Source organism: Amblyraja radiata, chromosome 9 (assembly GCF_010909765.2).
Source record: "Amblyraja radiata isolate CabotCenter1 chromosome 9, sAmbRad1.1.pri, whole genome shotgun sequence".
Lineage (NCBI taxonomy): Eukaryota > Metazoa > Chordata > Chondrichthyes > Rajiformes > Rajidae > Amblyraja > Amblyraja radiata.
This window is the reverse complement of record NC_045964.1, coordinates 15791752-15817966: the sequence shown is the minus strand read 5'-3', so window position 1 is coordinate 15817966 and position 26215 is coordinate 15791752. Positions and strand designations below refer to the sequence as shown.

At 42.9% G+C, this 26215-nt stretch overlaps 1 protein-coding gene across 4 annotated transcripts in view; it reads right to left on the bottom strand.

Annotated features, from left to right (window-relative positions):
* ltk (leukocyte receptor tyrosine kinase) overlaps positions 1 to 26215 on the bottom strand; it is a 168450-nt gene that overhangs the window by 22036 nt on the left and 120199 nt on the right. For all 4 annotated transcript variants that reach the window (XM_033026776.1, XM_033026773.1, XM_033026778.1 and 1 more), the window contains one exon: positions 4297 to 4483. In XM_033026776.1, the coding sequence (XP_032882667.1) occupies positions 4297 to 4483 (187 nt within the window). The remainder of the gene's footprint in view (positions 1 to 4296; positions 4484 to 26215) is intronic.

Below are 26215 nucleotides of genomic sequence, written 5' to 3'. Positions count from 1 at the left end.
CATGAATGATCTTAGTACATTCATGTATGGAAATCAGATTATAATCAGATTATAATCAAGCGCTTGGCCCATGGTGACCAACCTGGGTCTCACTGCACACCTGGTACTACTCCTGACCCTGACTCTAGTTGCATACCTCCTCTCATTCCTGACCCCGAGTCCAGCCTTACACCTGTCCCCTATTCTACCCTGATCATAGCTGCTTACCTGCTTAGGTTCCCATTGTCCCAGCTTTGACTGCACACCTAGTACTATTCCAAACCTTGACTCTGGATGCACACTTGGTCTTGCTCCTAGCCCCTCTGCACTGACAATATATCTGCCCCACACATAAAGCCCCATATCTGACCCCCTGGACTTAACCTATTACATTCAAGTCCACAGGTGCTTATCTAATGCAGTAATCTTTTATGGGGAACTTCACGGACCAAATTTTGTATAACAAAATTTGCTACATCCATTGGCTTCCTTGTTGTCTAACATGCTAGTTACTTTGTCAAATGTAATCAATTGGTTGAACACAATTTCTCATCCATAAAATTATATTCACTCAGCTGTATAAGTATTCTGTTACCATTTCCTTCATTTTCCTAACAAACTGTCTTGAAGTCATTTTCACCCCCAATATTTTCAGTATTTTGCTGTCTTCCTTTCAGCTGGGATTTTTCCAAAATGCAAAGTTCAATAACTATATATTTAAGCAATAATATTCTATTTAATGTGGATCTTTAGAGTACATAATATTTTCTGTGGTATTCATAAACACAACAATGATAAAAATATCTTTGTTTTGATTGCACCTACCAACATGCATACATTATTATATTTCAATTAATATGTACCGAGGGCAAATTTTTGTTCCAATGCTCCCCATTCCCAATTATTTTTACATTGAAGTGATTGAAATACAAGTGAAGTTTAAATGGCATCAGAAAAATTAAACCTCCGGAATGGATGATATTCATTACATGGTTGGAGTCAGTATCAGCACAATTACTATATTAAACTTTGAATCTTCAGATGTCCTGGTTCAAACTAAAACTAGAGACAAATAATAACCTCCTCACACATTCCCCTGCATGTATCTCTGTCAATCCTTTAAAATATGCCCCTTCTTTGAACAAGCTCTAAAACATCGCATCTGAATCAGTTTCCATCTGATTACATTCCTTGAAAATGTTCATCTACGTGTTCAATTAATAAAACGAGATTGGGGACATTTATATTCAACCTGTCAAAGGAATTGGGGGGGAGGGGGGGGGGCTAGAAATAGTCAGTGAGGTAAACAAGCATGATAGTTGAGTGGCAAATGACAACAGTGCTACCTTCCCAATATTTAACTGAAGGAAATAATGGGTGAGAGAGAGTCTGACACCTTGCATGTCATTTTAATATTACACTTATCCCATCCCCCTGGATATTCCGGATTGATACATTAATGTTTTGTCAACTAATTACAAATCAGGCTAATTACAAATCAATAACATCAGCCAACTCCGAAACACGAAGCGCCGAGCATTGGGATCCAGACATCACGGACAACTGGCCTCAGTTCCCCGCTCACATCTGGCAGTGCTCTCCGTCAGTGGGGGGCCTGAGCGATCACTGATCACTGACCTTGACGATACCCAGCAAGGGATTGGAGCAACCAAGTGGGTGGAGGGTGGTAGTGACTTTTTGAAATTTGATGTATTAAAATCATGTTTTAGTGAATTGTAGAAGTTCAATGTTTTTTGTTTGAAGTATTTTTAAGAGGTAACTTTTTAAGGGGTAACTTTTTCCACACAAAGGGTGGTTGGTGAATGGAACAAGTTGCCAGAGGGTGTAGTTGAGGCAGGGACTATCCCAACATTTATGAAACAGTTAGACTGATACATGGATAGGACAGGTTTGGAGGGATATGGACCAAAAGCAGGAAGTGTAGCTGGGACATGTTGGCGGGTGTGGGCAAGTTGGGCCGAAGGGCCTGTTTTCATACTGTATCACTCTATGACTACATTATTCCTCCACCATGCATGAATGCTTCCAAATCAAGTGGTCGAGTTTATTGCCATATAAGCAAAGAAACATTGAAAATAGGTGCAGGAATAAGCCATTCGGCCCTTCGAGCCAGCACTGCCATTCAATATGATCATGGCTGTTCATCTAAAATCAATACCTCTTTCCTGGTTTTTCCCCATATCCCTTGATTTCGCTAGCCCCAAGAGCTAAATGTAACTCTCTCTTGAAAACATCCAGTGAATTGGCCTCCACTGCCTTCTGTGGCAGGGAATTCCACAGATTCACAACTCTCTGTGTGAAGAAAGTTTGTCCTCATCTCAGTCCTAACTGGCCTACCCCTTATTCTTAAACTGTGACCCCTGGTTCTGAACTCCCCCAACATCGGGAACATTTCTCCTGCAGTTACAGTAAGTGAAAATCTAATAGGAAAGCAGGATGCTTTCTCCAACCACCCATTTGAAGTCCACTATCTTCCACCGTTTCTACCGTGCTTGGTACTTACTTCCAGCAGCCACTGGTTGTCCTCCAGGATGCACAGAGCTGCAGCCTGATCCATGCCGGTCACCTGGGTGAATTCGGCGCAGAGACTCTCACGGCAGCGGCGCAACGCATCCGACGCCTCCGACGGCTTGGACTCTTGCACTGAGGCTGCTCCATGGCCGGAGCTGCAGCGTGTGACTCGCCAGCCCGGCAAACACTCGCCAGCCCCGGCTCCCCATCCGCATCTGTTCCCGCCGCTGCTTCTGCTTCCATCCCTCCCCCCGCCCCCCGCCCCGGATCTCCAACACTCGCTGCCTGTGCAGTTGATATTAGTTTTGAAATTCTCGTTGATCACAGAATTTCTCACGACAGAGCGTGAGAAATTCTGTGATCAGCGTGAGAGCGTGAGAATTGGGCGAAATGCGTGATTCTCACGCTCAATGCGTGAGAGTTGGCAGCTCTGCATTACGTGATTCATGGAAGATCTCAATCAAACGTTCAGCACTGCAACAAGACACATGGATCTGCAGATGCTGGAATCTTGCATGGAAACCAAGTGCTGGAGTAACTCAGATGGTCAGGCAGCATCTCTGGCGGACATGGATGAGCAGCATTTTGGGACAGGACCCTTCTTCAGACTGTTTGTGTTAGGGGGGAGAAAGCTGGAATAGAGGTGTGGGCGGGAAAAAGCCTGGCGATTGATATGTGGATACAGGCGAGAGGGTGTTTGAAGTGGCTGAGGAGTGAACAAAGGCCAGAAGTGAAAAGGAGACAATAGGGAATCTGACCGCTAAGGGTGTCAGAGTGCTTCTGAATACCAAGTTGTAGTTACATTTCTCTATTCATTTATGCGAGAATTCAGTTGTGAAAAAAACCTGCTCTACACTTGAGCAACTCTACACAAGTCGATCATACCAATCACCTGATCTAGAGTTCATCGAAGGATTCTCATGGCTTAGTCGTCCTCTACAACCTATATCCTTTCCACACAACTTGAGATGATACCAATCACAACCAGAAATGAATTAACTGCAGTAACATAGACTGTAATTTCAATCTTTGCATTTTTTTTTATCTATGCATGCATTTAATTTTGCTTGAAATAGTTTGTAAATTTAGTATAAAATTATTCGGGACATCTAATAACGTTCTGGTATTGTTTTCTCAGCAGATGAGATGGGGTTAAATCTGGGACGTCTTTTGATTGAGTGAAAAGGGAGAAACTGTTTTTGCTAGCAGGTAATTTGATAATTTGTGGTCAAATATTTAAGGTATTTTGCATTGGATTTGGGTGAGGTGGAAGGCAAGTTACTGTGATATGTGGTGCTCTGCCTCAGTGATTAGAGGATGCAGCTTCAGTAACTTCCAGCAGGAATAAAAATAAATATAGAGAGACTATGGGGAAAGCACACTCGATGTAGCATAATTTAGTTTGGAGATAATAGCATGGAAACAGGCCGCATAACACTGAGCCCATTCTGAACATCGATCACCCATTCATACTAGCTCTATGTTATCCAACTATCCCATCCACTCCCTTCACACTAGAGGCAATTTACAGGGGCCAACTAACCTACAAACCCACCTGTTTTGGGAATGTGGGAGGAAACTGGAGCACCCAGAGGAAACCCACGCAGTCATGAGGAGAACATGCAGACTCCACACAGACAGCACCCCGAGATCACAATCGAACCCAGGTCTCTGGGGCTGTGAGGCAGTAGCTTTACCAGCTGCGCCACTGTGCCACCAGAATGGGTTGAATAACTTATGGTGCTGGAGGAGTCGTTGATTCTTGGCAACCCTGGTTTCACCCACCTCAGCAAGGAGATGTTTCTTCTGGGAACCTCCCTGAGCTCGTTGAGTGAGGCCACCTTTCCAGCGAAGCAGTAATTCGGGTTGTAATCCGTCATGATGGTCGAAGTCCTGATCTTGCTCAGCTTGTACTCTGAACTCTGCAGCTTCACCCTCACTGCTGCCAACCTGTTGTTCTTGCGATAGTAAACTGCCATGGGACCAAGAGAACAATCAGTCAGGGGCTGACCTACATTCCGGTCTTGTACCAGACACACCATGCAGTTTATAAAGACTGAGAGGACACAAAATGCTGGAGCAACTCAATGGGTCAAGCAGCAACTGCAGAGATCATGGACAGACGACATTTCGGGTTGGGACCCTTATTCAGAAGCAAGGGGGGGGGAGCTAGGACAGCGGAGACTCTTGTCTCCTCTCCTGTCTCCTAGCTTTCTTCCCCCCTTCTCTTTAATCAGCCTAAACAAGGCTCCCAGCCCGAAACGTCACCTGTCCATGTTCTCCAGAGATGTTGCCTGACTTTTCCTGAGCTACTCCAGCACCTTATGTCCTTATATGTAAAGCAGCATCTGCCGTTCCTTGTTTCTACAACTCAGGCAGGCCGACAGGTTGACACACCTTCATACAGGCGATGCATCGACATGTACAGATCCGCGCACTAAGCTGAGGTTGCAGTTTGCAAGGCCTGTGCAGCTGTCCCGGGCTTGCATCCACCTTTAATGCCCTAGGTTTTCTGAATTACAGCAGTAACTCCAAAAATATTTGACTGGCTGCAAGCGATCTTGGCTGTCCCAAGGGTTGTAATGGGTGGTGTGTACATTACAGATCCTTCCTTTTGTTCTCTCTTTCAACACAAACAACAACAGATCCCTGAATACTTAAGAGCTGTAATCTTGAGAAACCACTTCCTTATGAGTCCGGCGGCTTGGTGGATGAGCTCATCAGCCATTCGGCGGCAGTGCCACTGATTTGGAATATTGCAGGTTAATCCCACGTTGTCAACCAACATCGCAGGAGAAAGGAAACCCTGGGCAGACCAGTTATTGTAAAGCCCCTGTCCCACTTAGGAAACCTGAACGGAAGCCTCTGGAGACCTTGCGCCCCACCCAAGCTCTCCGTGAGGTTCGCAGAGGTTTTTGTCAGTCTCCCTAATGGTCGAAAGTGGTTTCCGCGCAGTCAAAGCTTCTTCTATGTTCCGGCGATTATTTCAAAAAATTCAAAACCGGCCTCCACTAAAAATAGGTCGCCGTTTTAAAAATCGGTAATTTTTTTGTCGAAGCCGGTTGCGATGCTAGTTGAAGGTGGTTACGGAGGTTGCAGGCAGTGGAAGGTAAGACCTCCCTGGTGGAATAAAACATGGTGAAAAAAATGTTAATATTAACATAAGCATGTGACCTCTGTCACTCCTGGGCGTGCTCAATCATAGTTGCAGAGTTCTTTTAGCAGAGAAAATTTGTTTTGTCTTACAATAAAAGCCTCCCAGGTTTAAAAAAAAAATCATTCTGAACCATGAGAGCAGGGAAGGAACAAGTTAGGTGGATGTTACAAAAGTACATCTACTGCTGTCAGCAGCAGCCCTTTTGCTTCATCAGCCTTTCAAATCATTACTAGCAGAGGCTCACTACAAGCAATTCCTGCACTCTCAAATCACTTTATATTTTGAGCTGAATGACTCGCCGGACGTAGAAAGAGGTATACTCTGGGAAGCTTCAAAAGCTTATATTAGGGGCCAACTTATCTCTTTTGTCTCCAACCTGAAAAGAGCCGAGACGTCCCAAATGGCAGACCTGTTACGAAAAATAAAGGACATTGATGATAAATACGCATCTGACCCAGACCCTAATTTTTATAAAGAACGCTTTAGGTTACAAATAGACTTTGACCTCATGTCTACCAATAAAGCCAAGTTACGACTGCTTAAATCTAGGCAACACTTTTTTGAATCTGGGGATAAAGCTGGGAAGCTTTTGGCCCGTCAGGCCAGAACCGAGGCGACTTCACGGCTAATTCCAGCCATTAGATCCAGCTTAGGGGAGATTCATACCGATCCTCTTAGAATTAATGAAGCATTTGCTAAATTTTACGCTGAGCTATATGCTTCCAATTGTCCTCCCACTGCAGATGACATGTTCCGTAGTATGACGTTTCCCCGAATTGACGATGAAGCCACGAGAGTCTTGGGTGGTCCCATAACTGTCACTGAGGTCCAAGCAGCCATCACATCGCTGCAAAGCGGAAAGTCGCCCGGCCCTGACGGCTTCACTGTAGAATATTACAAAGCTTTTTCTCTGCTCTCCTCGCACCAGTCCTGAGAGATATGTACAATGAGGCGTTTTTACATCGTCGCCTACCGCCCACCTTGTCGTGGGCTACTATCTCCCTAATTCTTAAAAAGGAGAAAGATCCCCTGCTTTGTAGTAGCTATAGACCAATTTCACTCTTGAATGTGGACCTCAAAATCCTCTCTAAAGCCCTTGCGCTCCGTCTTCAACAAGTGATGCCCTTTATTATCTCATTAGATCAAACAGGGTTTATGCCAGGCCGACAGTCCTCCCACAATACTAGGCGTCTCCTTAACATCATCCACTCACCGAGTAGTGAGACCCCGGAGATAGTGGTCTCCCTCGACGCCGAAAAAGCTTTCGACAGGGTCGAGTGGAAGTACCTATACGAGGCGATGGACAGGTTTGGCCTCGGCAATAGTTTCATTCATTGGGTCAGTCTATTATACTCGGTCCCGGTGGCCTCAGTACAAACAAACGGCACACTGTCGCCCCACTTCCCCCTTCGGAGAGGTACCAGACAGGGTTGCCCGTTATCACCACTCCTGTTTGCTGTCGCGATAGAACCCTTGACGGTCTGGTTACGCTCAGAGAAGGGCTTTAAAGGTATTACACGGTTTGACACAATTCATAAAGTCTCATTGTATGCGGATGACCTGCTCCTGTACATCTCGAATCCAGTCAGCTCTCTCCCTGTGATTATGAATATTTTAGAACGGTTTGGGGTGTACTCTGGTTATAAACTTAACTACCAAAAGAGTGAGCTATTACCGATTAACTCATCGGCTAAGCAGCTCCCTCGCTCTTTAACCTCATTCAAATGGGCGGAGGACGGATTTCGCTACCTCGGCGTTTTTATCACAATACCTATATTTGATATGTTCCGCACAAACTTCCTGCCTCTGGTTGAGAAAGCTGAAAGAGACTTTGACCGCTGGTCAGTCTTACCGTTATCCCTCGCGGCCCGGATAAATCTGGTCAAGATGGTCGTCCTACCCAAATTCCTGTACCTTTTCCAGCATGTTCCTATATTTATCACTAAATCTTTTTTTGATAAATTAGAAAGGAGAATATCTAAATTTTTATGGGGTTGCAAACCGGCCAGAATTCGAAAGACGCTACTACAGTCTCCTAAGAGTGACGGCGGTTTGACACTTCCTGACTTTAGGCGATATTACTGGGCTGCTAACTTGCAAAAAATCCTGTACTGGATGAATGATGATTGCGACCACCTACCGACCTGGGTACACATGGAAAAGACGAGTTCACATCTCCCGTTGCGGTCTGTCCTATGCTCTCAACTCCCCCTTTCTATAACATCTGCGGGTGCAGGCCCAATTGCGTCCCTCTCGCTCAAGATATGGAGTCAATTTAGGAAAAACTTCGGTTTACAAGCCCCTTCCATCTTGACCCCACTGCTTAAAAATCACATCTTTAATCCTTCAAGTACAGACTCCGCATTCAAAACCTGGCATAGTAATGGCATCAGTAGTATCAAAAACCTATACAAGGATGGCATTTTTTCGTCTTTTGCGGAGCTTTCGTACAACTATAGCCTCCCAAACTCCCACCTTTTTCGTTTTTTCCAGATTAGGAATTTTGTGAAGAAGATATTCCCCATTTCCCAAATCGTCCCCCTGAAACCCTGACCGATTCCATCCTAGCTCTAGATCCCAACCGGAAGAAATGCATCTCTTTTTTGTACAACTTGTTAGGGTCGGTTATATTGAAACCTTGTACCTCATTAAAAGCTGCGTGGGAGGGCGAGCTGAATACGAAACTAACAGACCAGCAATGGGACTCTGCCTTGGATTTGATCCATTCTTCCTCCATATGTGCCCGTCATGGCCTAATCCAATGCAAAGTCCTTCACAAAGTCCACTACACAAACGCAAGATTATCTAGAATATACCCCGCTGTTAAAGACACCTGCAACAGATGCAATCAATCCCCTGCCAACCATAGTCATATGTTTTGGTCTTGCCCTAAGCTAGCAACCTTTTGGAGGAGTGCTTTCGACGTGCTAAGCAGAGCCTATGGCCAGACTATTCCTCCAAACCCACTGTCAGCTATTTTTGGTATTCCCCCCAACACCAACCTCTCTGTTGCATTGAAGCGGGTCCTGGCTTTTACAACCCTGTTAGCCCGGAGACGGATTTTGCTTAACTGGAGACTTACCTGTCCCCCGACACACGCCCGCTGGATCAAGGAGGTGCTCTACAACTTAAAGCTTGAAAAACTTAGGTTCTCTCTCAAAGGCTCTACCAAGACATTCCTAGATACATGGAACTTGTTAACTCTCTTAACTTGTTTCCGGACTCGGAAGAGGACTGAGTGCCCTCTATCACAGCTCTGTCTTATTGCAGCTGCTATCCCCTCAACCCCTCTCCCCCCCCTCCCCACAATTTTTAAAATTTTTTAAAATTTATTTTTTATTTTTTATTTTTATTTTTTTCTTATTTTTTATTTTTTTTATTTATTTATTTTTTATCGTATTTGTGTGGATGTGTACGTATGTGAGTGTTGTTTGTCCCCGGGTGGCGAGGGTGGGTAAGGGTAAGGGTAAGGGTTTTGAGGGTCGTTTACATACTGTTGTGCAATTATGTCCTGATTATCACTGTCTGTTATCATTGTATGTATGCAAATTGCTGTTAAATTCAAAATTCAAATAAAAAGATTTAAACTAAGAAAGGCAGAAGGGAAAGCACAAGGGTGAAGAGGAAGCAGAAGAAGAGGTGTCAGTGGGTGAAGCCCTTCTTGCAAAGAAGATTGGTGCTTGGACAGTATGATAACCTGATGAATGTGCTGCAAGAGGAGGATTTGTCTGCATTTAAAAACTTTCTACGAATCACACCTGAGCTGTTTAATGAGCTGAAGGAAACTGTGGTCCCCTGCTGGAAAAAAAGGAGACCCCTATATGAGGAAGCCACTGGAACCAGGACTATGCCTAGCCACCACACTCCGCTATTTGGCATCAGGGGACTCTTACAAGAGCCTCAGCTACAACTTTCTTGTAGCCCACAACACTATCAGTAAGATTGTACGAGAGACCTGTGAGGCAATCATTGACGTATATGGGGATAATGTAATCGACTGCCCCAGAACACCAAATGATTGGAAGAGTCCCCTGATGCCACATAGCGGAGTGTGATGGCTAGGCGCAGTCCTCAAACAGGTCTCCTTTTTTTCCAGCAGAGGACCCACAGTTTCCTTCAGCTCATTAAACAGCTCAGGTGTGATTCGTAGAAAGTTTTTAAATGGTGACAAATCCTCCTCTTGCACCACATTCATCAGGTTATCATGCTGTCCAAGCATCAATCTTCTTTGCAAGAAGGGCTTCACCCACTGACACCTCTTCTTCTGCTTCCTCTTCACCCTTGTGCTTTCTGCCTTTCTTGAAAGGCTGATGAAGCAAAAGGGCTGCTGCTGACAGCAGTAGATGTACTTTTAGTAACATCCACCTAACTTGTTCCTTCCCTGCTCTCACGGTTCAGAATGATTTTTTTTTTTAAACCTGGGAGGCTTTTATTGTAAGACAAAACAACTTTTCTCGATCTGAAATAATCGCCGGAACATAGAAGAAGCTCGACTACGCGGAAACCACTTTCGACCATTAGGGAGAGTGACAAAAACCTCCGGGAACCTCACGGAAACCTTGGGTGGGGCGCAAGGTCTCCTGAGGTTTCCTAAGTGGGACAGGGGCTTTACTTTGCAGCTTGTGGAGTCCTTGTATGTTGCATTCTCTTCACAGCAAGCTGTGAACATACTTCAAATGTGCTTCAAGAGTTCGTCTGAGTTTGTGAATAGCACTGTAAAAATGCAAGCCTTTCTCCTCAATTCTTTTTCCAAATGTTCAGTATTAAAATTTAGATTTTTTTGGGGCGACGACTATGATTTTGGCAAATGGATATCTCGATAAATAGAAACGGTTTAGAAATATAAGAACAAAAGTTATATAAGCAGGGAAAGGACAGTTGGTACTTCATTCCTGCCTTCCCTTTCAATAAGGTCATAACTGATTCTTTACCCCTTGTTTTCTGCACTAAACCTATATCCTTCCATGACCTCAACATGCAAAAAGCGATCACATTTTATTTTGAATACCTGTCCAGCCCTGTAAGAGTATCTTACCTTGAGATCACCTTTCTTCCTCTAAATTCTTCCTCTAAATTCTTGAGAGTATAGGCCCAATTTAATCAATAGTCAAACTTCTTGTCTCTATTTAAAAAATGTCATTTCCAATAGAAACCTATAAAATTTCTTATGAAACCTTTCAAACTAACGCTTCTTTGCTTCCACTTGATGTAGGGGTAGCAGCTCCATGTATGGAGATATGGAATGAATGCCAGAGAGAGCAGGTTGGTAGGAAACAGGAGAGAAACTCACTGCCTGCAACGCAGTCTAGGACTAGAGGTCATTGCCTCAGAATTAAAGGACATTCTTTTAGGAAGGAGATGAGGAGGAATTTCTTTAGTCAGAAGATGGTGAATCTGTAGAATTCTTTGCAACATAAGGCTGTGGACGCAAAGCCAGTGGATATATTTAAGGCAGAGATAGATATATTCTTGATTAGTACGGGTGACACAGGTTATCGGGAGAAGGCAGGAGAATGGGGTTAGGAGGGAGAGATAGATCAGCCATGCTTGAATGGCAGAGTAGAGTTGATGGGCCGAATGGCCTAATTCTGTTCCTATTTCATATGATCTAACTCAAGAGATGCAACAGAAATTGGTGAGTTCTGAGTTTTACACTGCACAACCTTCCAGTCTCCTGGTTGCGGGGAGCATTTTAGACAATAATTACTCCTGTAGTTTTTTTTCTAATGATGTAGAAGGAAGACATTCAGCTCATCAAGCCTATGCTGACTCTCAGTGGATTACAATCAGTCCCAACACATGATCTCTCTTTTGTTGCCTGTCCATATCCCTTGGTTCTCCTGCCCCCCATCTTCGCCGTAGGAATTCACAGTGGTCAATTAATAAGCAGGTCTTTGGATTGTGAGAGAACTCGGATGATACTCCCACAGCCACATGGAGAACATGGCAACCCCATAGAGACACCACCCTTGTACAGAGCAACAGGCATCAAACACATTTGTCACACCTGGAATTGGGATGAAATATCGTAAGCATTGTTCCGTTGCTGGGTTCTTCCACCATATACTAGGCTGAGTTAAGCAGAGAGTCTATCAGGACTCCATCTCATGAATTTGGATGGGTCATGCCTCTGGTACATTAATGAGACCTACAGTTTCTGAGTTTGTGTTAATGCCACAGTCACCATTCGAGTTGCCTGAGCACTCAGTTAAATACTGTCCCATCGTCCACATATTTGTGGGTTAACTATGTGTCCCATCATTGGTCCTGTCATTAATTAACTTCATCGGTCCTGACAGCTTTCCCTGCTGAAAGTGACAAGGACAGGGATTAATCGGAAAGTTCAGCTTGACTTGGCCAACGAGGAACACTTCACAAGGAGGCAGTGAATAGAACTGCAACAACCACTGAGGCACCTTTACCCCACCAGGGGGCCCAGGTCTATTTAGTCTGATAACACGGAGACATTGGAAAAGGCAGTCCCCTACAGTCCCCCTACAGTCCCCCTGACAGCAAATTCTTCCTTGAATCTAAATGGATGTGTCAAATTAGATGTGTCAAATTTTGCAACTTTACTAAGCACATTTTCTCCCTTTGCTTTCTCCAACCACACAAAAGAAGACAACTCATAAAATAATAGAAACTTACAGTACAGAACTTGGCCATTTGGTCTATTGTGTCCACATTGAACAACATTTGTGCTGCATAGATGAGTACCAATTCTGCTCTTACAGTGCACATTCAGGTTTATTTTAGGCGTGATGAGGGCAGGAGGTGAAGAAACAACTTGTTCCTTGCTAACTTGTACCTCAATTCCAATCACATGCCTTTGATTCTCTTACCAGCAACATCCATTAACCATAAGGTGCAAATCTCCTACATTAGTCAGACCTCTTGGCTTCAGGGGGAAGAATTTTACTATTGTACTGTCCTTAATGTTAAAAACTGCTGGCCAGTTGTGTTTTTGAATGGTTTTGGTTTCAATCCCCTCACTCCCAGCTCCCTCGACAGATGAAGCAGTTTCTCTATATACATTAGTGCATTAAAAAAAAAACATTTAGAGACATAGAAACATAGAAAATAGGTGCAGGAGTAGGCCATTCGGCCCTTCGAGCCTGCACCGCCATTCAATATGATCATGGCTGATCATCCAACTCAGTATCCTGTACCTGCCTTCTCTCCATACCCCATGATCCCTTTAGCCACAAGGGCCACATCTAACTCCCTCTTAAATATAGCCAATGAACTGGCCTCAACTACCTTCTGTGGCAGAGAATTCCACATATTCACCACTCTCTGTGTAAAAAATGATTTTCTCATCTCGGTCCTAAAAGATTTCCCCCTTATCCTTAAACTGTGACCTCTTGTTCTGGACTTCCCCAACATCGGGAACAATCTTCCTGCATCTAGCCTGTCCAACCCCTTAAGAATTTATAATCACTTTAATGATTCCTTTCAATCGCCGATTCCCCAGGGAATACAGGGCTGATTTATACAGTTTGAACATGAAGCAAAAGCCATGTCAGGTTAGAAACCTTCTGTATCCTCCTAGCACAAACTGCCTCAAAAGTTCCTTTTGTAAGGTTATAGACTGGCATGAGATCTGAGCAACTGAAACCAAAGCTTATGCTGCAAGATACTGCCTGAGCTCCGAATGGATCACTTTGGGATCCTACCTGGCACTTTGCTCTCAGAATGACTTACTCCATCACACTGCCTCAGCAAGACCTGCCAACTGTGTCGAGGCAACTGCAAAGCAACAGTAGGAACTCTGATATTGGGTTAAACAAAACATTTTGCTCACTATTTGTTATAGAATGGTAATATGTATTACTTCTTTTACTAGAATTTAATAGAATTTAAATCAATTTTTATTTTTGAATTGGAATTGGAAAAACAACACATACACTAGCTTGTCTTAATAAAGAAAACGCAGGAATCCATCTGGTTAATTACTGGGAAGAAATCTGCCGAACTTACCTGGTTTGATCTGAAGGCAATTCTAGACCCACCAATGTGGTTGGTGTTATTTGCCCTTGGAAAATGCTCAGCAATTAAAGATAGGAAATAAATGGCAATTAAAGGTAGAAAATAAATGTTGGCTTCGCCAGCGAATCCCAGCTCTGAAAAATGAACATATTATCAAGAACCTGGAAATGATCAGATCTCGGCTTTAACATAGAAAATAGGTGCAGGAGTAGGCCATTTGGCCCTTCGAGCCAGCACCACCATTCAATATGATCATGGCTGATCATCTAAAATCAGTACCCCATTTTGGCTTTTTTCCCTTATCCCTTGATTCCATTAGACCTAAGAGCTAAATCTAACCTGGGGCATAAAGGATGTCCACTGCCAGTCAAAAAGCCTTCTTGCAGGAATGCAGAGGAAATTAGATTCTGGATTCTGTGTGAACACATCCTCGGGCACATTCAGTACAACTATGTGTTTGCAGCACAGTTTTAGAGTGGGAAACCTGCCAGACTGGGGCACTGAAATACACATCGACTCTACACTGCAACTTCCTTCCACTCACTATCATAACTCGAGCTGCCCAATCCAACACCACAAGCTTGTCGCCCCACAATTACTTTAGTACCTACCCCGCCATCTTCAACACCATTGCCGATATCCTGATTCCTACCTATTCCTATTCCCGTCCAAACATTATTGCTGGATTTGCAAATCAAACACTCCACCATCCTAAACATAATTGTCAGTTTTGCCTAATACTCCTCTCTATAACCAAGTAATTCACTATTTAGTTATTACCAACTCCCTACCATCCAACCGAGTGGTCAGGCCCCAATGCCCACTTCACATCCTCTCCCACCACCTTCCCTTTCCCACTATACCTGCCCCAGCCACTGCTTTTGGGCCTACAGACAATAACCATCCACTCTTGCTCTCTGGGCAGAGTTCCCAGTGTCAATTTTTTAATGCCAATAGCAAGCAACAACAATTCTGCTGTCCCTGATGTCCGAACAACTGGATTTTGCAGAATGAGAGAGAGAGCAACATTGGTGTCTGCTGCCAAGCCCATTTATTAGCAAGCAATAGAATTTTGAGCCAGACATCTCTATTTCCCAATGTGGTTCCTTGGCGCATTGGTAATATAGCAAAATATTAACTAAACATTTTGAACGTTGTTCCATGATATCACCTTGTAATCTCCTCCTCTTCCGTAACCCTGGAGGAAGTCTGTAGTCCTCTGGCTGTGTCGGTCCAAATTCCAGGAATCTCTCCCTAAACCTCTTTGCCTCTCTTCTCAATTTAGGCACTCCTCCAAACTTAGTATCACCTGCGCTACTCTTTCCTTAAGTGGCTCTGGAGCACATTTGGACCTGGTATAAGATCATGCTGATAACCTGATTCCAACCCCCTCAATTGCCACCCTTTTCAAAACAGACACTGTGTCTTATAATGCAATGAGACATGGGAAAAGACATTGGGTAGGGAAATATTTACTGCAACTGAGTGGAGAGGTGTTTAGAGCTGGCAAGCACCGGCTACTCAGAATAGATTAAGTAAAGAGATAGTTGCAGTCATGGATAAGGGACATAATTATAGTCCCATGTTTATTGTAGTTAAACAGATGATTATGGTCACTGAGTATGGAGCTGGTAAAGGCTGTTTTTCTGTGTGTTTTCCGTTCTGAATGAACAATTTACCTCAAAGCATTTACTGTTACAAATATCTCTTGCTACTTTGTTGATTCATTGAGTCTTCTTGCCAAGGATTATATTTTAATTATCTCAGTGACAACACTGCACCATCTAATTAATGAAGAAAGCATCTAAAAGTTCTGCTCATTTAGCTTTGGCATCTAAGTAGATTACATTCAAGAGTTTATTCTTGAAAGAATGGCACCGATGTTTAACCATGTTGCAAATCTATGTAAGCCACCCTTTGTACATAATGTTAATGAAATGCCATTAATTTATGCCCTTCCATCAGAGAGAAGCAAAGATCCTGTCTTCATAAACAACCCAGACACATTTTTGAGATTTATATATATTGAATTATTATTTTAATATATTTTTAAAATATTTATATTTTTAAATGTATTTTTTAATGTAATGGTTTTAATAATTATACATTTTTAATGTACTTGGATGTAAATAAGGGAGGTTCTTCTTGGTTTCCTGGTCCTCCAAAAATATTCCAAACGGAATTTAAACTGGAGGTAGCTACTAAATTTATGGAAGACATGAAAGTTGGTGCTGTGTGGATAGCAACATGTTGTTTAAGGCTACAGCAGGATACAGCTCAGATGGAAGGCTGGGCAGAGCATTGCCGATGGAATTTAATCCTGACAAGGGCAAGAAGATGAATTTTGCAAAGTTAAATAGGGCTAGGACATAGGCAGTAAATGATAGTGTGCAAAAGAACAATGATGAACAGTTGGACCTTGGGGTGAAAGTTCCATAAAAGTGGTGACACAGATAGATAAAGCAGTGAAGAGGGGTCATGGCAAGCCAGCCTTTTATAGGTTGGAGCACAGAGTGCAAAAGTTGGGACTTTATATTTCAAGTTTACAAGGGCTCACAGTTTAAGGATAAGGGGGAAATCTTTTAGGACCGAGATGAGAAAATCATTTTTTACACAGAGAATGGTGAATCTTGTGGAATTCTCTGCCACAGAAGGTAGTTGAGGCCAATTCATTGGCTATATTTAAGAGGGATTTAGATGTGGCCCTTGTGGCTAAAGGGATCAGGGGGTATGGAGAGAAGGCAGGTACAGGATACTGAGTTGGATGATCAGCCATGATCATATTGAATGGCGGTGCAGGCTCGAAGGGCCGAATGGCCTACTCCTGCACCTATTTTCTATGTTTCTATGTTTACAAAACACTGGCTAGATCACACTTGGACTATTGCGTGCAGTTCTGGGTTACTATGCTAAAGGAAGGATGTGGTTATGCTGGAGAGAGTGTGGAGGAGACTCACAAGAATGTTACTGAATTGGAGGACTCCCAGTTAGGGGGAGACATAGGTTAGACTGGGTGTGTTATCCCTGGTGTGGAGGCTGCGGGGTGACCTGATAGAATTATATACAATTATAAGAAACGTAAACAGGGTAGATATTCAGAATCTTTCCCATGATAGTTGTATCAAAAACAAGAAGGCTGAGGTTGAAAATGAGAAGGAGGAAGGTTAATGGGAATTTGAGGAGAACACTTATTTTAAACAGAGGGTATGGTTGCTAACTAGAACTCTCTACCAGAGCAGCAAATTGAGTCAGATGTAATCACTACATTTTAAGAGACATTTATGCAGACACTTGAAAAGGCACGACACAGAAGAATAAGGACCTAGAATGGGCAAATGGGATTACAGTGGAAGGGCAAAATGATCAGCATGGATGAGGTGGATTATAGGGGACATTTTTCCACAAGCCTGTAGCTCTATGACTTGGCATTTCTCCTTTCCCTTGCATCTTACTAAGGTTGCTGGTGACTTTTGAGGATTTTGTATAAATACTCTTTGTGCCTGTAGGTGTACTAGCAAGTAAATCATTTGGCACAGTTTGAGTCGAAATAACTTTATAACTGATATCTATACATGATTGGGACTTAGGAGTTTCTGGCAAGGCTGATAGTTATTGTCCACCCTACCTGTCTTTGAGAGGTAGATGGAAAGTTACCTTCTTCTTGAACGGCTGAAGTTTGTGCACTGCAAGAATGCCTGCAGTTTTGTCAGGGTAGCATATTCCAGGGCTCTGAGTTAGACACAGTGAAGGAACAGGTGTAACTATTTCAAATAACCTGGTTTGAAACTTGGAAGGTGGGCGTTCTTCTCATGGAACTGTTGCCTGTGTCCTAAATTACGTAGGTCACGTTTGGGAGGTACAACCAGAGATGCCTTGGTGGGTTGCTGTACTACTACATAAGCAGCAACAATGCACTGCGGAGGAAGGGGGATGTTATAGACTGGTAGACAGGGTACTGATTAAATGTACTATATTGTCCTGGGTGCTGAGATGTTGTTAGAACTGCACTCAAGGCAGTAGAGCCATCAAAGCAACGGAGACAGAGATGAAAGAGTATTGAAACATGTAGCAAATTCCAACAATGTCAGATCACCTCCAAATTGAGCTTTTCTTCTGAAGTATAGTGAACTTTCTAAAGTAGGAAACCCATGAACCGTTTTGAACATAGCAAGATCCCAAAGTTAGCTTGAAATAGGTGATCAGATAATCCTATAATAATAATAATAATAATAATAATAATAAATTTTATTTTCGGGCGCCTTTCAGATCTCAAGGTCACCTTACAAAGATTAAACAGAAGAGAAAAAAACATATAGTCGGAGAAAAATAAATAATAAGGACATCATCAATACACAAATTAAAGATAGAAATCGCTCCAAAGACACAAAATCAAAAAATCAAAAAAAACACAATGTGAAGAGAGAGCAGCGGCAGCTAAAGCGCGCCAGCGTCCACTCTCTCTTCCGACAGCCATCTTGGATACAGACTAACAAAGTACCTTACACACAGAAAAATCATCCCCCCACAGTGGTTACCACTGTGGGGGAAGGCACAAAAGTCCAGTCCCCAACCCCAGTTCTCCCAAAAGTCAGGCCTATTAAGGTTGAAGAATAATTTTTGGGCTAAACCCTGAAAGAATTCCCTTGCTCTTTAAAAACAGTCGAGAGATCCATTATAGACACAAAATGCTGGAGTAACTCAGCAGGACAGGCAGTATTTTTGGAGAAAAGGAATGGGAGATGTTTCAGGTCAAGACCCTTCTTCAGACTGCAACGTCACACAATTATTTTCTCTAGAGATGCTGCCTGTCCCGCAGAGTTACTCTAGAATTTGTGTCTATCTTGGTGTAAACCAGCATCTGCAGTTCCTTCCTACACATGAGATCCATTATCTATATACTATTAAAAGTCTCATCTTGTATGTATGTATACGTTCGTGTGTGTGTGTGTGTCTGTATGTGCTTTTCTACCTTTGTCAAAACGCTACGTGGTAGCGCTTAAATTGTTACATATACTGACTCACATTTTTCCCCTCCACGCAGTAATCAGGTTCACTTAAATCTTCATCCTATATTTCACGTTATTGACGATTCAAGTTTTAAAAAAAGGCAAAAAACGTTTCTCACACACAGCCTTTTTCCAGGACTTTCCACTGAAGATGTCACAATGCCACTCAGTGCAACAATCAAAATGGGCTTTCAAGCTGCCGAGTGCCACAATGACATCACAATGGGACATTGCCAACGGTAACCGCAGCTTCTCACAGGCAGCTTTTTTCCAGGAGCTTCCAGTGATGATAATCACAATGCGCTTTCAAGCTGCCAAGTGCCACACCCCCTGCCCCCTCGCCCCCCCTCCCCCCACCCACCCTGCAGGTTATTCGCAGCCCCTGCCCCCTTCCCCCCCCCCCCATTTATTCACCCCCATGCCCCCTCCTCCCCCCCCCGGCTTATTCACACCCCCTGCCCCCTCCCTTCCTCTCCCCCCCCCCCCGGGTTATTCACAACCCCGCTCCCTCCGGGTTATTCATGATTAAAGTTATAAAAAAAACAAACCACCTTTTAAAAACCAGTGATGTCACAATGCCCCTCCCCCTACAACGGTACAGTGAAACTGAATACTCCACCACCTTCCAGCGACGTCAGGGGGAGGGCCTCATTTCAAAAACAGCTTCATCAGCTCCTCAACGGGTCTGCACTTGGTCTAGTATCTACTAAAAAGGCAGACTTGAAGCCAACAATATATTTTAAAAATATGTTATTTACAAAAGAGCAGCACTCCCTCAGTACTGCACTCAATTGTTAATGTCGGCAGAGGGACTAGAACCTAAATATCCTGACTGAGGTGGTATCAAAGCTACAGAGGTGGCGGAATTACTATTGACCTACAGCTGCAGGTAGCAGGAAGCTGTTATATTCCAATACCTCTGGCTAGCAAGAGTCATTGTTACTCATTGATTCTTCAAATAGCAGAGATGAAACATGACGTGCAGGATTCATACGGTCCACTTGATCCAGAGAAGAGAACTCAAACAAACCTTTTCCTTGGCAAACGTCATTGGGATGTTCAACAGGAGCACGTCTCATATATCCCACAACACGAACTGCTTGGGTTCGGAAAATGCCCAGGTGGGAGAAGTCAGCCATAGCTAATTAAATCAGATAAATGCACCAATTGTAATGAGAGAAAAAATTACAGCATTGTTTGTGAAATCTTCTTACCTGGTTTCCATGGAGATCCTCTTCCAAGGATTCCTATGTGGATCACCCAACCAGATTCTCTACTACATCTCCCTAATGTTTCATTCTCTTAAAGCCAGATCCCACTTTAGGAGAGCCATTTCCAGCTGCAATGGATCTGGACCTCCTTGCCTCCTAATTTCAGAAATTACTGAACAAGAATACGTTCTGCTGCCTGATATCATGTAATTATAATTAACAGGATCACTCTGGGATGTATTTTGGATGCAAGTCATAATATGCATTTTATTTTGTTCATTTCAGCTTCTCAACAATTCTTCAATCCAGTAACTGTTCCGGAGATCAATAACCCCAAGGTATTTTGGCACAAAACCTTCTAAAGATCAAAATCAATTCAGAGAAACAGCAGGGAAAAAAGCATCTCATGGGCACAGTGGCAAAGCTAGTAGAGCTGCTGCGTCACAGCTCCAGTAACCTGGGGTTGTTCCTAACTTCTAGTGCTGCCTGTATGGAATTTGCATGGTGTTCCTGTGTTTGTGTGGTTTCCCCTGGGCCCTCAGGCTTCCTCCCACATTCCAAATGCATTCCATTTGTTGGTAGGATAATTGGTTACCCTTCCTGTAGGCAGATGGCAGGAGAATCAGGGGTGGAGTTGATGAACATGGCGGAGAGAATAGATACTGGGAAATATGTTCAGGAATGCAACTGCCAGAAGTTTCTGTGAAACAACACAGATTTGATGAGCCAAAACATAGAAACATAGAAAATAGGTGCAGGAGTAGGCCATTCGGCCCTTCAAGCCTGCACCGCCATTCAATATGATCATGGCCTCTTTCTGCTTCGTAAGAGAATATGAAAATATATGTGGGAATATAATCATCTCTGGGAATGCTGGGCCAAGGCTAGGACAAGCTGGCTGGATGACCCTGGGATTGGGCAGTCCTGGGAATACTGGGATGCCTGGAAAAAAAACAGCTTTGCCAATACTGGAGCAAACTAGAAAAACTGTGAAAACTATCCCGTGAATTCAGGGAGTATCCTGTAAGCAGGACGGATGCCATCTGAGAATGACACTGGGAATTCTGTGAACCCCAAATCTCATCTCTTAACTAATTCATAACCACAAAGTACGTACACTGTCTGCTACAGTCCGGCTCACAGCTGGTCAGAGAAAATGGAAAAAAAGAAACTCAGCTAAGACAGGAAGCAAAAAACAAAAATGAACCCAACTGAAGTTGACCCCACTTTAACTGCTATGTGAATACATCCAAAGACAGATTTACATTATGAACTTCACTCACTACACCAGTTTAAATTCAAAATGTTCACTACGAACTAAAGCATCAGGGCAAAGGGTTTAGGCTTAAAGCGAAAGTTTAGAGCATAACTTGTTGAACAGGCTTGAGATAACAGAATACAATAATCTACCCACCTCATCAGGAACTGGGAGGCAAACTTAAAGTCTTGGCTGGAACTTGATTATTAATCAATGAGTTATGAGTCCTTCCTTGAAAAATCACTGCACATCATGGATATCCAATGGAAGGTTTAGATGGTAGGAAAAAGCCTGTTTTACCAATTTCATCACATTCTATTACAGTTCTACCAAAAGTTCAGAATTGACTTCACATGTTTAGTCTTTCCCAAAGATCCACCTTAATTTCACAAATAGAGCAGATCACTGAGGCACAGCCTAAGTAGTCTAATCTCAATTCACTTTTTAAAGGGAAAAAACAGTCTAATGCAATACGAGTCTAGAGATATGGAAGGGTAAAGTGAGAAAATGACAGATCAAAGCAGACAATATCTGCTCTGATATGTTTTCATATCTCTAGACTCCCTCTCCCCTAACTCTCGATCTGAAGAAGGGTCTCAACCTGGAACATCACCCATTCCTTTTCTCCAGAGATGCCGCCTGTCCCGCTGAATTACTCCAGTATTTTGTGTTTATCTTCAGTGTAAACCAGCATCTGCAGTTCCTTCCTGCACCATGAAATACTAGATGTATTAAGAGCTGCTCTGATCAATTGACTGAAGCAATGATCAGTTATATAACAATAAGCTATAGAAATACTGACCCCAGGCTGGATCCTATGCCCATTGTAAGCCAGCTGTCTTCATGAGGCATAGACTCAATGGCTTGATCTTGTAGCTTTGACTTCAAGAGACATGTGCTGAGAGAAAATTTGCTTTAGGATTGCGGAGGGATCAATAGGGTTGGTAATCCACTACGAATCCTTATGCTGATCAGTATTTAGTATGCATGCAGGAAATTGCTTCCACATTAACATCTGAATTGGAAGGGCTTGGACTGAACTGCAAGATTCCTCATAGCCAAATGGGCAGGCAGCACATTACCGGAGCTGAGCTTGAAGGTGCAAGTTTACTCAGTAAATGGCTTCACAGCAAGATGGATCAAAAATTGAGCCAAGTGCAAGAAGCAGCAACATAATCACCAACCTTTTCCGACCTCATGAAAATCTCCTTCTCAACTATGTCCCCTTGACTCTAATGGAAGTTGATGTGGGTGCTTCTTGAAATGTGACGGCATGTCTAAAAGCTGGAATTATATCCATTGTATTTTGACTAGACTCACTCCTTAAATTTCTGTTAATTCCTTGTCTGACTCACTGAAGCTGATAAATCCATTCTTGGCGCTTCCACTCCATCTGACAAAAGATGACACTATTTTTGAATCCGACCCTCACCATGAACGTTTGCCTTGCTAACAACAGTCAATTCCTCAACTTCACAAATTTAAGTGAAAAAAGGGAAGGAATAATTAAACCAGTGGCCACTATGCAGGTGTAGATATCCAGTCTCACACAAGAACTGGAAGGCTAGTTCTTTGGCCATTCAAAATCAAGAACCTGAAGCTTGTTTAAAGATCAAATGCAAGCTTATAATGTGCACTGTTTGAAGTGCTTAAGGGAGAAGTTTGAAGATGCAGCCATTAAGGTCAAGTGTTGATATGATACTTACCTGAATGTGGGATTTCGAGGAGCAGCAACGTTCAAGGTGAGGGTGGCTTGCACCTGACCCATTCCCTTCCCAAGCTGAAGCCTACACAACACATTTTCCACTCAACGCAACTTAGTACTGGTACATTAGCACTTAAATAATTGCACCAGACACGAGGAACATTTTCTTGTGAGCCTTTATTTGCCTCTTCTGGAAGACACAATGTACACTTGACAATGTATCACATGCTCTGCAGAAATTCACTGCAGGTTAAAATTTCTAAAGCCAGCTGAATTGTTCAAATTTACAGATTGTGGAGTCATAGTTCAAACAGGCTAGTGAATTGGTATTGAACTATAAAGGTTGTTACCTTGGTTAGAAATGTGAGGAATGGATCAGTCAAGATAAATAATTAATTCAATGTAATCCTTTTTCATTGAGGAGGAAGGTGGAAGATGGAGTTTTAGATGTTTGTCAATTGGATTGATGTCAAAACAGCACCAATATTGTTAAAAGTAATATAAAAGACAAGGAGGGTTAAAGTCATTGTGATAAGAGGGTTATGGAAAAGTCATATGCAGTAGTGATGATGTCAAGACTTGTAACAAGTTGTGTACCACAGGGATTGGTGCTAGTTCACCACAGAACATTATTTATATTAATAATGTGGATGTGAATGTAGGTGGAATGGTTACTACGTTTGCTGATGACATTAGCATTTGTGGTATGGCGCAGAGTGACAAAGATTATCCACAAATACAAAAGAATCTTGATCAACTGAGTCAATGGCTTGAGGAATAACAGATAATTCAGATAAATGCGCATTACAGTTTGGCAGGACAAACTACAGCAGGACTTACACAGTAAAAGGTGGGATCCTCGAGAGTTGCTGTAGAAGAGTGAGACCTAGAGATTCAGGTACATAGTTCCATGAGAGTGGCAACACAGGTGGACAGGGTGGTGAAGGTGACATTTTGCATGCTTGCCTTCATCATTGACTGCAGGAGTTGGGATGTCATGTTGCAGCTGCACAAGACATTGGCAAGGCCACATTTGGGGTACACCGTACAGTTCTGGTCCCTCTGTTAAGGGCCTGTCCCACTGCACGAGCTAATTCAAGACTTCTCCCGAGTTTCCCCTGATTCGAACTCGGAGAATTACAGTAATAGCCGCTCGTAGGTACTCGGGGCTCTCGTGGACATTTTACAACATGTTGAAAAATCTTCACGAGTCTTCACGAGCTTACCGCGTTCCCCGAGTACCTGCCGTTAGCGTTACGAGCTGCTAAGAGACTTCCCGAGCTCCGGCGTACCCACTACATACATTCTACGTGCTTACCACGAGTTTGATTTTTTTTTTTTAAGTTGGGAGAGCTCTTGAATTACCTCGTACAGTGGGACAGGCCCTTTATAAGAAGGATGCCATTAAACTGGAAAGGGTGCAAAGACGATTTATGAGGATGTGACTGGGTCTGGAGGGTTTGAGCTACAAGAAGAGGAAGGATAAGCTGGGTCTTCTTTTCCTGGAGTGTAGGAGGATGTGGCGTGACCTTGTAGCATTATGTATAATCATGAGGAACATAGACAAGGTGAAAATTCACCATCTGTTCTCCATCATAGGGAAGTAAAACATTTGATGGCAAATGATAAAATTTAAAAGAGCCCTGAGGGGCAAGTTTTTCACATGAAGGGTGGGCCATACATGAAATGAGCTGCCAGAGGAGATAGTTGAGGCAAAAGCAATCACAACATTTAAAAAACACTAAACACGTACTTTGACAGGAAAAGTTTGGAATGCAAGTGGCACTACCTGGGTTAAGCAAATTGGTCAGTATTGATAAGGTGGGCCAAAAGGCCTGTGTCTGTGCTGTACAGCTCTATGCCTCTAAGGCGGTTATAATGATGTCAAAGACAATACAACGGTGATTATGCTGATATGATATTTTCACATTATGGCTGTTAACATTCCATAATGGCAAATCAGAATAAAGCCATCAGTTGAAGCAATAGAGACCAAAATGGTTCCTGCTTTGTGCTCAATCAGCCAAGCACTGATACTTGGAAAACAATCAGTTATATGGAACAATCAGTTATTAGCTCCACCCTTTTGCTTCTTCCCTGTGGTCTTTTTTTTTTCCGTTTAATTCATCAATTTCCCTTTTGACATATTATGTTAACAAATGCCTAATTAGCTCAGGAGTACAATAATGTCGAGTTATTGCACTCCAAGATTTGATCATATACCTTGCCCACACTTCAATGGGGCACTGAGATATTAAACCAAGATCCTATAAAACCATTCATGTGGTTCACACTTAGCCTCAAGACCCTTACATAATTACTTGAGGAATATCATTATTATTATTTGGAACATGAGAAAGATTAGGTTCTGCTCGATTCTTTTCTCTAACAGTAGATGTATAATTAACCAATTTGTTCAGTCATTTCACTACAGGCAATAGTATTGCAGCAGGAATAAAGTACAGCATCTAAAAGTACAGCAACTCAGACTGTCTATGGATGGCTATGGAGGGCACATGGATCTGGTTTCAATTGCTTCTTGTAATACCATTAAAATATATTAAAAAATTACTCACTACAAGGAGAACAACAACTTGCATTTTTAATGTGTTTTTAATGCCATAAAATGGTCCAAGGCACTTCACAGGAGCGAATTTACAGCGAAACTTTGTGGAAACAGGACAGATGACCAAAAGCCTCTGAGGTTTAAGAGAGGATATGTGAAAGGAGGATAAAGGTACCAAAAGATAAAAAGGATTAAGGAGGAAATTTAGGAGATTAGGACAAAGGAAACCAATGGCATGGCCAATAATGATGGAATGATTACATTTAGGGATGCTCGAAACAGAGGAATATTGAGACTGTGGATACAGAGTAGAATGGCATGGAGGGAGTTGAACTCCGAGATTACTGTGGGACCAGTGTTAATCAGCAAGCACAGGGTTGTTGTGGGAATTGAACTGAGTTAGGATACAGGCACTGGAATTAGATGGGCCTGAGCTTGAGCAACAAAGCAGATGGGAGGGTAGATATTAGATCATTGCAGCAGCCTAGAGGGAACAGGGGCTGTGAGTTTGAGTTGCCAGACAGGGCTGGAAATGGGAACTGCTTTGGAGGTGGAAAGGCAATTTGCTGATGGAGTAGATATGCAACTAGTTATTGAACCTGGCATTGACTGCACAGTAGCAAGAGGCAGATATCCATCCATTGATAGCAAATGGAGTTCGTAAAACCATAGAAATCATAGATTCATTAACAGTTTATGGCACAGGAGAAGGTATTCAGTCCATCTAGTCAAAAGAGTACTGTCCAACCCAATCCCACCTCTCTGCATTAGATCATTGGCCCTGCAGGTTACCACCCTTCAAGAGCAAATCC